General features: G+C 32.3%; 1 protein-coding gene and 1 pseudogene across 2 annotated transcripts; both read right to left on the bottom strand.

The window, feature by feature from the left end:
* Window positions 1-2543: 2543 nt before the first annotated feature.
* On the bottom strand, window positions 2544-4982 carry LOC145123385 (uncharacterized). Its single transcript, XM_079058600.1, has 5 exons — window positions 4672-4982; window positions 3480-3647; window positions 3282-3413; window positions 2841-3194; window positions 2544-2733 (listed from the first exon to the last, which is right to left on the bottom strand). Exons 2-5 carry the CDS (start codon window positions 3590-3592, stop codon window positions 2595-2597), a joined length of 738 nt encoding a protein of 245 aa, XP_078914726.1. The 5' UTR covers window positions 3593-3647; window positions 4672-4982; the 3' UTR covers window positions 2544-2594.
* Window positions 4983-10382: 5400 nt separating this feature from the next.
* LOC145125952 (protein DETOXIFICATION 24-like) lies at window positions 10383-15431 on the bottom strand (annotated as a pseudogene). Its single transcript, XR_013716228.1, has 9 exons — window positions 15260-15431; window positions 14558-14818; window positions 12761-13302; window positions 12117-12203; window positions 11983-12039; window positions 11435-11648; window positions 11186-11323; window positions 11022-11108; window positions 10383-10936 (listed from the first exon to the last, which is right to left on the bottom strand). The product of XR_013716228.1 is annotated as a protein DETOXIFICATION 24-like (transcript).
* Window positions 15432-16224: the final 793 nt, after the last annotated feature.

The following is a 16224-nucleotide window of genomic DNA, read 5'->3' on the forward strand; positions in this document are numbered from 1 at the left end:
CTTCACCCTCCCACTTGTGAAGTAGTCTTAACAAAGTAGATCATAACTCTTTTTTATCATTTACCCTATGAAGGGCATATAGGGAAATAAATAACACAGGTAAATCCAAAGAAACCCAACAACCATCCACAAAAACATAATTGTCTGTACATAAAACTCGACCATTGGGAGACTTCGAATAAACTGGAGTACATATAGGATAGACCGGTGCAAAAACCTTTTCTCAAGATATCTTCCAAACTGTTGGGTTCCTTGCTCCGGATGTAGTTCGTACGGTGTGAAAGCAGTTGGTTACGTAGTTTTAGAATTCTGCTGATCCCAAGTAGTCCATCTCCATCATTGCATATGGCAATATAGAAAGTAAAGAGGAAAATGCATGACCAGAAGAATTGTGTGAAATAAGTGAATTGATCTAGTCAAGGCATGATTGATTCAGTGATGTGACTTCTCCTGCTCGGCTGCTCCAGTAAATCAGTCTGGAGACTTGCTAATTCAATTCAATTGCCTTGGTTTTTCCAAGATATACATGGGAAAAATAAGAGAATTTTGAAAAACAAGATTATTCCAAATACATAGAGAGCTACAGACAAAGTCAAAGTGCAAATTACCCTACACTTGACAAATTGACCACAAATCTATATGCAAAATTTTAGTTTCCTAATGAGTTCAATTAAGGCTCTAAACGAACCGAACGAACACGAACAAGGCTTGTTGATGTTCGTTTGTTTAAGTTAGTCGAACAGACGAACGAAATCGAACAGATAACAACTTTTCTTGTTCATGTTCGTTCGTTTTTGTTTAATAAAGTGTCTTGTTCATGTTCGTTTGTTTATGTTCATGAACATGCTAAACGAACATAAACGAACAGTAATAAACACACATAATTAAACATATATGAACATAAACGTACATATGATATAGTAATATAATATAAAAACAATTGAACATATATGAACATAAATAAACTTAAACGAACGAAAATAAATGAACGTAAATGAACGGGGTTCATTTAACTAAATGAACAGAGATTTATGTTCATTTTTGTTCATTTATTAAATGAACAAACTCCCGCCGAACGGTTCGATGAACATTCTGTTCTGTTTGTTTACAGGCCTAAGTCCAATACAATAAAACCCAATAATAAGTGTTATATATCAAAATATATTTTCCAAAGCGTATGGAAAGCCTCAGAAAAATATCACTCAAATATCATCAAAGTTCGTTTTTTTAACATGCTTCAAAGTACTTAATTTATAATGTGAGTTGTTGATTTTTTTTGCCATTGCATAAACGGTCATTTTTTACTCTCGTTTAAACTATATGATGCTATGGTAAGTTAACTTAAGCCATTAATATTTGTTTTGGTTGAATCTTTAATTTAACCCGGTTGTTCATTATCGCCTTATAAAAGGAAGAAAGTTGCATGAGACTTTGGTCATAATAGTGTTGGGTTTGAGACTTGTCACGACATTTTTATATGTTTAATACTTTGACCATAAGACTTTCATATATTGTCGATTTCGTCCTTGGAGTTTTTGGGTTTCATACTTTAGCCACAAAACTTTGATATATTGACAGATTTAATCCCTATATTTGTTGGGCTTCAGACTTTAGCCCCAAAACTTTCGTATATTGACAGGTTTATCCTTAAATTTTATATCATTCTAGTTTTAGTTAAGCTACATGTTCCCCAATCACCTCACTCGGTTTATTTGTTTTATTTTGTTTGAGTCCTTATATAGCCCACTTTTCGTTATATATAAACTAAATATGATCAAAAATGTTATATAGCCCATTTTTTGTTTCGAGTCCTTATATAGCCCATTTTTCGTTATCTATAAAATAAATATGATTAAAAATGTTATATAGAGCCCATTTTTTGTTTTGGGTCCTTTTTTGTTATATATATAATAAATATAATTAGAAATGTTAATATACGTTTTAACTTTAAACAAAACACACGTTTATTTGTTTCTTTTTGTTTTTTGTTGTTTAAAAGGTTTTATATTTAAACTCTCTTTTTTAAACACTTTTTTTATATCTAAAAAAAACTTATATGTATTTTATCAAGTTTATATTCTGTTTTAATATAGTTTTAAAAAGTATAATCCATTACAAAACATGTTTGGAATTTGTCAAGTCTCTTTGATAAGAATTTAAGGTTGAGGGTTCAAGTCCCGTCGTGAACATAAGTGATATTAGGTGTTAGATTAGGAGTAGATTTATATATTTGTATTTGCCGGTTAAAAAAAAAAAAAAAAAAAAAAAAAGCTCTTCCAATTTTATGAAAACGGAGGATTCGTGTTTTAAGCAAAACCAACATATCTTTCAATTTATAAAACAAACAAAGAAACACCAAAAATAACATTCTTTGGAATCGCACTTTTTAGTCTTCTCAACTGGATCATTACAAAATGAACTTTCTTGTTCTCTTCATTTTCTAGACATTTTTCTACCTTTAAATGTAGATCCATTATATGTCTCCAATTGTATTATCCGAATAATTAATAAATAAAATATACAGATAATAAGAATATAGAAACTTTAGAAAATCACTATCTCGAATCTGTATTCTATCAGTTGTAAATTCGTTTTCAAGGAAGAACAGGAAGCTCAATTTGATTAAAAGAAAAGAAACTTACACGTCCATGTTCAACATAACAAAACTTTAAAGGGATGCCTTCACATTGTCCTTCAAGTTCCTCAATCTGTTTCTTGGTTGGTGGGTTGCCACTACAAGAGACAAAAAAAACAAAAAACAAAAAACAATTCAGAGAATATGAATTAGGATGATTTATTTATCAAAGATAACAAAATATGAATTTATAAGGTCATCTTACCTAATTATACAGAGAATAAAGATCGGATTGCCTGGATTTGACTTTCTAAACTTGCTGTTTGGAGGGTAAACATCAAAAACCAGTTTTTTACTCACTTCATTTATCTCCATACTACTAAACAACTCAGTAACTTCCATTATAGAACTGTTTTCTTCACTTTTACCACGTTTTATGCTCCAACAAACACCATGCCTCTTGATTATATAACCTAATGACTTAAGATGCCTGTAAACCTCAAATGAATCCCATGAAGATCCACCTACACCTTCTGCAACCTTTTTATAAATATCTTCAAGTGGAATACATTTATCCTCATCATCTAACAGATGCAATGCCCCTATCTCTGCCAAAAACCTACACATCATCAAACATTTTATAACATGTAACCAAGAAGTTGTAAAGTATTAAGTTTTTTTTTTTTATTTGTCTCCTTTGACTTACAATGTATCTTCAAGAAAACTATATAACTTCCCACCACGAACTATCCCTGTTGTTGTCCACAATTTGCCTTTATTACTAACAATCTCAGCCATTCCCACATCTTGTTTCCAACGAGCCTTTGATATATCTTTCCTGAAAATTAAAACTCAATGTTGTAAGAAAACTTGATAAGAGAAAGGGTTAAATGAGAGAGAGCACCTAAACTGCAACTTGGGAAAATCAGTATATGCATAGCAATGGTCCTCATTATCACTATCAGGTGCAGTTATGTCTGAATCACTTGATCCACCTGCCCAATCTTTGATTTCCATGATTGAAATGATGCTTATAAAGTTGGAACCAAAGCTTCAGAACAAGGAGCAGATTCTGAAAACGTGGAAGAAACAGATTTAGTCAAAGCAAAAGAATTTCAATGAAATATTAAGAATTATAACCCTAGATGAGAATTACTCGAAGAAGCCACGTAACATAATATCAAAAATCCAATTGCAATGAAATTAAGTAAAATACAATAGTCAAGTTCACCATTGTATTTTACTTAAAATTCATTGCAATTAGACTTTTCAATTTTATCAAATAAAGAGTGAACTCCTACAAAATCATAAACTTAAAAGAAAACCCTGAGCCTGAGAGGCTGACAGAGCAGTGGCGGATCCAGCCCGGAAGTCAAGTGGGGTGCACCGTTGACCGTTGACCATATAAATTAATACGAAAAAATTAAAATAACAAGAAGTAGAATAACATTATAACCTTAAATGTCATTTTACAATTGAAATCTAGGACACATAACTAAAAAATCCATTGATGATATTTTCATTCCTAACCTTGGAAAAATTTTATGTTTCAACTGTGCAAATTACACAATAATTTAAAATTTCATTTGGAATCGATTTGGTTAAACAATAAAAAACCATTAAACAATAAAAATCATTAAACAAAACCATTCAACATAGAACAAAGGCAAAGTCACTAAGTCAGTTCAAAACTATTAAGCAAAACAGTTAAGTAAAAATCTGAACTTTGTACACCCTTTTTAATCGGTTATATATCTTTCCATTGTCCCACATAACTATTAAGCAAAACAAACCAAAGTATCAAACCCATTTAATCCAAATTAACCAAAGTATCAAACCCATTTAATCCAAATTAATCAGCCAATAGTATTAAATCAAGGCAAAATTCAGTTTAAATCTAAATTCAGTTCAAAGTATCAAAGCAAAAATCAGAAATCAGGAATCACTAAAATCAGTTCACACAAAACCACTAAGCAAGATAAACCCATTTCAGTTTAGAAATGGAACACAAAATCACAAAATCTGATTTGAGAGTTTCAAACCAAATTTCTGAAAATTGAACACAAAATCAAAAGAAATCAGTGCAACAAACTTACAAACTTTTCGTCGGCGGTGTTGTGCGGCGTCATACGGTGGTGGGTCGTGTGCGGCGGCAGATGGTGTCGGTCAGCCGGTGGTGAGCGGCTTCAGGCAATGGCGTCACTACGTTAGGCAGCGGTGATGTGTGCCTGGATTGTGCGAAGTTTTGGCGACGGTGGGCGGTGGTTGTGGAGTGCTAATTCCCGACGATTTTCATTTGTTTGTGCTATGGACCATGGTTTCCACTTGTTGGGTACTTGGTAGGCTAGGTCAAAGAACGGAAGAGAAGAATAGACAGGAAGAGAAAAATGGACGAGGGAAAGAAATCTAACGCCTTGTTCCGGAGGGTTTTTTTTTTTTTTTTTTTTGTAAAAACGGATGGAAAATTTTGACAGAAAGAAAGGGAGGTTTTTAGAAAATATTTATTATTTCGTGACTCGTGTTCCCGAGTTCGAAGGAAATGAAAAGAAATGAAAGAAAAATTTTAAGTTTTTGTGTTCCCGAGTTAGGAGGAAAAAGAAAATAAAACTAAAAATTTTCCTTCCTCTCACTTTCTTCCCAAATCCGTCCAATTTGGAATGAAAATATGACTCCAAAATCTTTTCCCTCCCCTCACTTTCCTTCCATTAATGAAACTCGGGAACACGATTTTCCTTCGACACCCCTCACTTTCCCTCCGTATCCTCTCATTTCTCTCTTAAGTGGAACTCGGGAACAAGGCGTAAATGAGTGGGGACCAATGTTTGCGAAGTGGGTCCATAGTTTAAAATAAAAACGAGATAAATTATTTTTTTTGCATATTACTAGAAGGAAAAAAAATTTAAGTAGGGGCCATGTACCCCACTCCTATTGAATTGAATCCGCCATTGTGACAGAGTCAAGATGGAAAGTGTTAATACTGTACAGTATCAAGAACTAAGAGCTTCAGGAAACTTGAACTTTATGTTGCCAATGATGAATTGAGGTCAAATTCGTTTCTGATATTGGTATTGCTTAGCTTTCAAAGCCTTTCAACAGCACATGAAGATCCATCTTACAAGGTCCTCTTGACATGGAATCATGGGCAGAGAACGTCATTTATCGTTGCATCACCATGGCTATTTCTGACTTTTTAACCAGGAATGTCAAAGGAGAACCCAGGGCCGGTCTAAGACAATTTGAGGCACGGGGCAAAATACAAAATGGGGACCTTTCTGACACCTCCGAAAAATTTTATTAACTAAAGAAAATAATACAATTGTAGGCCGGGATTCCCCAACTATAAAAATAAAAAAGGCTTCCAGACAGGATCAAAAGCCACCAAACAGCTTAACAACTATTAAATACAAAAAAACAAAGAAACATTATGAACCTTAATACATAAAGGTAACAAAGAAAAACAAAAAAAAAATTACATTTACCGGTGCAAAGTTATCATTCTATCAAATTCAATATCATCCGGCAAATCTTTCTTAATTCATAACGTGGCCAAACTATTTAATCTTCTTATTCTCTAATCTGCTATAAGAAAGTGAAATGCAATAGAATTCAGAAATACAACATATATCTGGAATTTAGAATGGGATGGTGTAAGAAAAAAAATCAGTATTCGCATCAGATTAAAAAAATCGAATTTAAAAGTCTAAGATCGAAATTTGTATAAATGTATTCAAGTGTAAGAACAAAAATTGAAATTTGAATCATATTAAACTTACACAGATTCAGAAATTAATTCATGATTTGCGTCTTTGAATTCTTTGATTCTCGAACTTCAGAATAATTCAATCCTTCAGAAAGAAACAAAAAACAAGAAACATAGGGGTATTTCAGAAATTAGAATTAACAAAGGCTATTTCTGATTCAGAAATTAGTCTTTCGGAAAGAAACTTACACAGATTCAGAATAAATTCAAGAATCTCGTTTGTTGCTCTATTAATTTCAAAAATAAGAATGAAGAATCGCTTGATGCAATCAGTGTAAGGATCAAGGGTCAAGGCGACAATGTCTCAACTCTAAAGGGAAAATCGAACAGAGATTCAGAGGGGGTGGAAGAAATTGTGGGATGATGAGATTCAGAAATTAGAAAAGAAAAAAAAAGAATCAGAAGAATAGAAGAATCGAAGTAACTGTTGTGTGGAGTCTAGAGAAGTGGAAGCGGTGTATTTGGAGTCTCCATAGAAATTGTTGATGAGCTACGGAAATAGGGATTTGTGAACGCATGCCTGACGCTAATTAATCTTGCTCCTGCTTTTCGGTTCCTCTTGCTCCGTATATTATCATTGGGCCTGATAACTAGTGGACTAGGCTAAAAATAATGGGCTAACTCAATATAACAAATGCAAAATGGGGGCCTTTGGTATTTGGGGGCCCGGGCAGGTCGCCCAGCTTGCCCAGGCCCACGAGACGGCCCTGGGAGAACCACTCCTTGCCTTGTCCGCTGGTATTGTCTTTTTTTTATTCTTTGTTTTTGGTAAACTTTATTTTTGAATAATAATATATTGTTCGTGGACATTCAGCTCTGTATCTTTTGAAGAACACAGAAATCGATTCTCAATAAGCAGGAAGATAATCAGTAAGAAAAGACACCCAATCGCTCTACATACTAGTACGCGCGCGCGCGAGAGAGAGAGAGAGAGAGAGAGAGAGAGAGAGAGAGAGAGAGACTCACCTGGGGAACTCGATTAAGAAGACGAAGGCGTGAAGAATATGGTGTCGGCTCTGCACACAACGATTAAACGAACGTGAGATAGGGTTTGGATTTTTCATCATCTTCTTGTGAGAGAAAGTCACGCGTTTATGGAAAGTTTTTAATTTACGATTGTTATTGTTGTTAAAGTTGATATAATAATTCGCATACTAAGTTCATAAGTTCATATAATATAATATATTGATTATTTTGAATTATATGATTATATATATAACTATTAAAACTATTATATTGATTATTTTGAATTATATGATAATATATATAACTTTTAAAACTGCATAATCTCGATCGTTTGAATAAACTTTATCCGCAGGTTACTTATGAATAAAAAGAAAAAATAATATATAGTTTAATGTTATTTATAGTTGTTGTTATTGTTAATTAATTTTTTAAAAATTATTTGTTCAACGTCTTAATTTCTATAGTTGTAATTATTTAAAACATCAAACATTGTTTTTTGTTTTTAAATTTAACAATATAATCATTTATATAAAGTTATTTTTAACTATTGTTATTGTAAGTTATTTTAAGCTACTTATTTGAAAACTTTTAATGATTATAAAAATATCTTTAGGAAATATTTTAGTTAAATTGAGATTACAATTTAGTTTTTGTATTTAGCACTACAAGTTATCATTTTTAACTATTCACAAAATATTCTTTGGGTTTTTAAAGAGGAACTGAAATTTATATTTAAGTTGACCATGTAATGTATATATTTAAATTAATAATTTAAGTATATTATCCAAACTGTTCAAAAGTTGTAGTTTTAAACTGATAATGGTTTACATACAACAACCTATTAAATTTAATAAATTAAATATAATATGTTAAAAGTTAAAGACATAACTTTATAAGTAGAAGTAAATATATTATTTTAATATTGAAATTTAGTTTATTTATGATTACACTTTAGGTTTGATATTTATTTAACCTTATTAACCAATTTATAATCATTAGTAGAAATACACTACAATTTATCACTTTTAACTATTTACACAATATTCTTTGGGTTGTTTAAGTTGAACTAAAATTTATATTTAAGTTAACCCTGTAATGTTATATTTAAATTAACAATTTAAGTATTTTATCCAAATTTTTCAAAAGTTGTAGCTTTAAATTGATAATGGTTTACATACAACAACATTTTAAAACTAATAAATTAAGTATAATATGTTAATAGTTAAAGACATAATTTTGTAAGTAAAAGTAAAAATATTATTTTAATATTGAAATTTAGTTTATATATGATTACACTTTAGGTTTTCTATTTATTTAACCTTATTAACCAACTTATAATCATTATTAGAAAGAAATTGAAAAGTCATGTGAGTTTCAAATGAATGTGGTGAAAGGAAAAATGCTAACACAAAAACCTTTAAACTTGTTTTCTTTGTGAACTTTGTATGTGATTTGTATTTGTGTTTCTACTCAAATATATTGACCTTTTTATAGTAGATTATCCATTAATTATTTATTAACATATTATATAAGTTATAAAACCTTTGAATAGTTAATCATTATTAAGAGAATTTTGAGTGATATTCATTCAAATAGGAGGTTTCAAATGAATATGGTTTGAGTAAAAATATAAGTTGAATAGCCTTAGGAGTTTCAAATGCATGAGGTTCAAGGAAAAATGCTAGCTTTACTTGTATGTGATTTGTATTTGTGTTTCTACTCAAATATATTAGCATTTTTATAGTAGACTATCCATTAATTGTTTATTAACATATTATATAAGTTATAAAACCTTTGAATAGTTAATCATTATTAAAAGACTTTTAAGTGATATTCATTCAAATAGGAGGTTTCCAATGAATATGGTTTGAATAAAAATATAAGTTGAATAGCCTTGGGAGTTTCAAATGCACGAGGTTCAAAGAAAAATGCTAGCTTTATGAGATATAGATATATATATAGATAGATTCCAATGAACCAACGCAATTTCTATTTGGACACTTTATAAAAAAAAATTAAAAAGTAGAAATGGCTAAAATGGTCACTTGTGAGCTATTTGCGTAGAGCACTCTCGACAACTATGAAATAGTTATCTGAGAAGGGGGGCATCGGACGGTTTTTTTTTGTTTTTCGTATTTTTGAGTTGATTTGTTTTGAGTACACTTGTACATTTGTGTCTCGGATCGGTCTCGAAACGGTCCGGTCTTTTGTGGTCGGTCTCAGAGCGGTCCCGTCTTTTTTCGGATCGGTCTCGTCCGGTCTCGAGACGGTCTTTTTTCGGTCCGTTCTTTTTTCAGACCGGTCTCTTTCGGTCTGATCTTTTTTGGGATCGGTCTCGATCTTTTTCAATCCGGTCTCGCGGTCTTTCCGTTTGCCTTTTTTAGTTTGGGTTTTGGGTTTTGGGTTTTCGGGTTTTCGGTCCGGTTTCGTTATTTATTGGTTTTTTAGTTTCAGTTTTGAGTTTTTCCCTCAATAAATGTGTGATTAACACCAAAATGATAGATTAAACTTTATTCAAATGATACACTAAAGTTTAAAAAAATAAAAAAAAAATAAAGTTAGATAGTATGTGATTAAAATTGTCTAGTTAACACAAAAATTGTATATTTATGAACTTTGGCTAGCGGTCTTTTTTGAGATCGGTCTCAGGCCGGTCTTGGGTCGGTTTCGGACCAGTCTTGTGTCGGTCTCGAAACGGTCCAGTGGACCGGTCTCAGAACGGTCCGGTTTTTCTCGGACAGTCTTAACTGGTCTTTTTTCGGACCAGTCTCGTTTCAGACCGGTCCGGTCTTGGTCCTTTTTCGGGTTTCAGTCCGAGGTTGGTCCTTTTGTGCAAGTCTAGATTTGAGTTGGTCATCCAAACCCAAGTGAATGGTATAAAATTGGTTTTTAGATTGACCGAACCGAATAACATAAAACCATTTGAAGTGGGCCAAAAGATGGAAGCCCAATTAAATTGATCTTAAATATTAACCACATCTTTTTACATAATAGAAACTTTATGATTTACAAACAACCCATTTAACATAGCAAAAAAATAAAACAAAAAAATCTTCAAAAACATAAAATTTAGTTTACACTTTATACACCAATATAAATCCTACGTCTATAACCCTTCGATAATTCTAACAATAGTTGTTTCATTGTGTTTGTCCATGTTTTTAATGACGCTTGATAATATTATTGTGTTTGTTGTTTTTTGATATGTGAAAGGTATCTGTTTCATTATAGTTGTGGGTTGAGGTATTTGTCATTAGAGTTATATAGTGCCTTTTCAAACTTTTTCCACGATGGAATCCTAACGGTTGAGAAGTGAAATTCCATGCAGGGTTCAAACTTTGGCACATTCAAAATATTGTTAGTGTTCCTTGATTGGCTTTCCATGTGGGCCTTAGGAGAGATTGATATGGGTCACTCAAATGGTATGATTTACCATTTTTTATTGCCTTTCTCCACTTCAAATGAAAGTATGGATCATGATGAGACATATAACTTATTCATTTAACACCTAATACAAAAACACCTTACATTTAATACCAAAAAGTTAACCTTCTCCAAACTTTTTCCTAACGAATTTCCTTATTATCAGACGTCTTCACGTAAAACCGATTTAGCCGATTTGAAGTCCGCTTAACCTACAATAAATACCCAGTTAAATTTTTCTACTTAATGTGAATAATAAAACACATACAAATAGAAAAAATAGCCTTATAAAATTACCTGATCATCCCAATCGGTTGTCGATACCATATAAACAAGCGCAAGTGTTTGTGTCACGACACCACCAATCATTCCAATCCATATACCCTACTTACATAGCCAACCAAAAACTGTCATAATATAAACACTTATAAGTAAGTATTGTTCTCATAAGGGTTGCATACCTTTACTTTGAGGTTAGTCGTGTAACCAAGCAAAGCTCCTGCCGGAATACCAATCAGATAGAAGCAAACAAAGTTCACCATCGCTACTGTACCCTGCATTCCCGCTCCAATCGCCACCCCTAAAAAAATCATATTAGTGTTTCAGCAAAAATGTTATTCTTCAAGCAACCCATGAGTTGGCATAAACCATGCCCAACCCTAACAGCATCATATGAGATATAAATTAGATTACATCATCCGGAGCCCAATCCCACACTATAGTAGGTTATAGTCCAATGCTTGACTTTCCAGAAGTAGAAAGTTTAGAGTTGAATTTAAAAAAGTAGAAAAGTGACAGAGTTGACTAATGTACCTGAGAATGAAGAAAAAGACTCCAATTGCAATAGAAGTTCCCAACAAAACTTTAATCGAAAACTTTGTTGCTTTCGCATTTCCTCTCCCTAATTCATTTGCAACACGGACACTGCATATTGTTAACCAACACAATGTTCATCAGATACACATGTAATGTACAGGAAAAAACATGAATTTTAAGTCCCCTTTTGTTGCACAAAACATGTTGTATTATATTTGGAATTCATTAGTTTAAACCGAGACCGTTCTCAATAAAACAAAATTTGTATTTTTTTTGTCTAAGTTGAAAAAGGTAGGATGGGGATTAGCTCTTTAATTCTTGTTTGTGTAAAATACATATATACCCTTCTCATATTTATCATCGAAAAAAGACATAAAAGTTTGGCCAGTCCTATATAGACCGGTCTCAATGAACTTTGTGAATGGTTTGATCTGTTACGTACCATGCAGCCCCTAAGAAACCAAGACTGATCATGAACTCCCATACATTAATGTTGAGGCTGCAAAAGTATCAAGCATTAGTGATTTGTATGCAAAGATAGAAGTAAAACACATATGAAAGCTCAAATTCTGATACCATATTGAGAAGGCAGATATTGAAACCTTTGCATTTTCCATGTACCCTGCTAACAAGACTAGCCCAGCATTGTACCATAACTCCAAGCTACAATTACAAAAATAAAAAAGTGTTTTGCTCAGTTTTATTGACCAAAAAGTGCACATTTTCTTATATGCAAACTCTACATTTATAGAAAGTAAGATGTTTCTATTTTACTTGATGGCGGAACACAACTTTGCATTACGAAGCTATACATGAGTGCTTTTATGACTTAATAAAGAACAAAAAGATGGCATAAGACAGAATATCAAGAAAATGATACTTTCCCCGTTAAGTCTTATTTTTCAAATTTACCCTAATTTCACCAAGAGTGTCGTCATTTTTTTTAAATATTTTTCAAGCACACTTTATCCATACAAGAGTATATGACAATTTTACACTTGTGTTTGAAAGTGATGTTGAATATAATTGTAAAGTAATGGAAAGAACGACTTAATAAAGAATGACAAAGTTTTTCCCATTACAATTATAACACTCATTTTACCCTCGTGTCTAGAAATGATGCTAGTTTTAAGAGTACTCATATTAACGTTAAGTCTCAAAATTAATCAGTTTAATGTGAAAGTCAAAACTGTAAAAAGACAAGGTTGTTCCTAACTTACCAAACCATAACACCAGAAGATATTGAAAGTTTCACAACAGGAAACAGATCCTTAAAAACAGTTGATGTAAACCCCCTCCAAGAATAAGGACACCAACCACCAAATATATAAACAAACTCTCCAATCACAAGAAACCACGACGACATAGATAAAGCAATCATAGCCCCGCCAACTCCGAGGTTCAACTTATACACAAAAAGCAACGACAAAGGGATATGAATCCCGAATTGAAAAATCGAAAGCCATGCAATCACCATGTTCTTCGATTGTGCTTGTAGGTACATTTGTATTGTGAGGCTAAACACGAAATTGTAGACGAAAGGGATAAAACATAGAGAAACGTGTCCCGCGCTGTTTGCTACGGATTCGTTTTCGCCTAAAAATTTAAAGATTTGTGCAGCGAAGATGAAAATTGGGATGAGGACAGTTAGAGAGATTAAATCGATTATCCATGATCGTTGTAAGTAGATGCCCATCATGTGGTGTTGACCAGCTCCAAAGGCTTGTCCACAAAGAGTTTCAGTTGCACTCGACATCCCTAACTGCAAATATATTAATGATTACACAATATGTTGTACTATAATATTTAGCGTCCATTGGAATACTGATAATGGAACAAAAATATTTGTTTCGTCCTCCTAAGAAGTGTGGACAAGGGCATGTTGCTATGGAAGACCGATCACTTGTTAGTATAAAAGACTTGAATGCACTTGTAATTCTAATTGTTGAAATAGCCTTAGCATCACATTCGATATTTACATAAATTGAAATTGAACCAAAAAAATAACATTTCGACTTTGAAAAAGCTAATTATGTTTGAGATTTCTTTCTCCTGTTTTGTAGTTATGGTTTTTACTGAATTTTTTGTTTTTCATTCAAGATACTAATAATAATTAATGTAAACAAGTAATTTTTCAAAAAAATAATAGGTGTTTTGCTTTTCTCTGGTTAGATTTATTATTATTATTATTATTATTATTTTTCTCTTTAAAACATGATAAAAAGTAATGAAAAGCAATTAATTTACTAAAAAAATAACACAATACACCATAAACATATGTTTAGTTTTCAATGGAAACCTCAAAATCATGTTAGTTAATTTTAGTTGTTAACATTCTTATTCAATTAAATTTAGAGAAAATTTCATTAAAACCACTATAGTTTTTTTCTCTTTTTGGTTTAACCATGGAAATAATTTTTTTTCCTATTTTAATCACTGGGAGTTTGCTTTAAAAAAAAACAAAAAAAAAACTTTGAATTCTATAGAAACTATGAGAGTTTGAAAATAGTTTGGTTTACCAACTTAAAATTTTGAGGAGAATATCTTTTCAATTTAACCATCAAAGGTTTGATTTATTTTTATTTTTCTTTAAAAAAAAATCACATTTCACCTAAAAAAATATTCTTCCATATGTTATTTAACTCGCGGCCGGAAAAAACGGTGTGGTGTGTTTTTTTAAAATACAAAGTTTCAACGGTTAAACTTGAAAAAAAAAGATCCAATGATTAAACCATAACAACTCCTTAAACTTCTATGGTTTTTATGAAATTTGGTCTTAAACTTATACATAAAATGGCGTTGTTTCAGATTTTCAGTTCATTTCAATTTTTGTATAACCAAACTCAGACAAACTTTTTCTATCTTTTAGATGCACAAAAAATTGGAATATAAGTATCAATTTAATTGACAATATGACATTGGTCCCACTTCATGTCTAATGTACCCTAAACACTATTTTATGTAAAAACGGATCCTATATGTACAAGCTAAAGAAGCAAGTGTAATAGCAAACTTACAAGAATTCCGTTGACGAATCGGACACTTAGTGTTTGGACAAGGGCATAACCTGCAAGATCTAAATCGCTGATGTGGCCGATGAATGATTGTGTGACAACAATCGTTCCAAATGCGCAAACTCTTGATATAACACTTGGCAATGCGACCCTCCAGATCTTTCTGGATTCATTCCATATTCTTCCTTTCAAGTCACCTTCTTCTTCATCATCACGTCTAAGTAGCTTTGCTTGAATCTCATGATCCATGCTTCTTGAAATTAACTACAGAAGCATTAAACTATTCAAGTTATATTCATCTTACACTGAAATATTACTACTACATAAATAAATATGTTACCCAGCACGTTCTTTTTGAGGCTTTCATTTTATGCTCCTTGATCATATTTGGATTTTTACCATTTATTACTTTATTACTAACTAATCTATTTTATTAAATAGGCAAAATAATAATGAGTATTATATAAAAGATTATCATTAGAAAACTTTTGTCAGGGCAGATATATAATATCAAAAAACATAACAACTGTATATTAATTTTATGATCTTTTGCTTCTATAATCACATATAGATCAAAAATGGAACTGATGTCTAATATGACTTGTGTTAAAAATTAACATATCAAACAATGTGCTTTATAGAATATTTATTTTTTGAGAAGAGATATTTAATTGTAGAAAAAAGCTAGAAAGAACAAAGCTTTACGCCGCTCCTTTCGATACTAGTGAAGATGAGGTTGAGAAATTGGGTTGACAGCGGAGGTGGTGGCAATGCTCGACGGCGTTGGCCGTTCAGTGATCCGGAAATGAGTGGAAAAGTGGTATTTATTGAATTTGAAATGTGGGAGGGTGGGTAAAGAGCGTGATTCACATGTCTACGAAAGGCCAAAGCAATGGCCACCTTTATTTCGGACGTTGGGCTCTTGAAAGCATGGCCCCGCTCCTGAAATAACTTTTTGAGTAAATTACAGTTTTGGTCCTTGTGGGTTGTATCAATCTACATTTTTAGTCTAAATTTTGATACTTTGACTTGGATGGTCCCTATAGTTTCAAAAAATTACATTGGTTATCCCTAAGATAGTTACCATTTAATTTTCTCTTAACTACAGTTTAAAAATACATTTTTACCCTCAAACCAAAGATGTTACAACATGTAAAATTTTAGGACCAGTTACTCTAAATTAAATAAAAGAAGCCTTAACAACTTTGAGGTCTCACGCTTTCTCTTCAGCTATCACCGCTTTTTCCCTTGACATGGCTGGAAACCTAACGTTATTCCTTCTCTTGACCTTGTCACCTAAGTCTCACCTCCCCCAACCTTCACATTTCCTCTATCGTCTCATCTCCTGAAAACAAGCCCTTATGCTCTCCTCATTGTCTCATCTCCCCCGATCATCGCATCCACACCTATAGCTCCAAGAACAACTTTTTATGGTGGTGATGATTGTTGATGATGATGGTTAGGCTTCAATTCCAAGAATTTGTGTCCCAATTAACATACATGTGCTCTCTCCGAACATCTCATCTTCTCCGTCTTCTTTTTACTTCTCAGTTTGATTTAGGATTAGGGTTAGAAGGAGGGAACATGTTTGAATTTCTAGTAAGGATAAAACCCTAGTTTTGTGATACTTTTCAAACTCTAGTGAGGATATATATAGTGACGCGTTGGTG

Source organism: Lactuca virosa, chromosome 7, assembly GCF_052849685.1.
Source record: "Lactuca virosa cultivar CGN04683 chromosome 7, Lactuca_virosa_CGN04683_v6, whole genome shotgun sequence".
NCBI classification, from domain to species: Eukaryota; Viridiplantae; Streptophyta; class Magnoliopsida; order Asterales; family Asteraceae; genus Lactuca; species Lactuca virosa.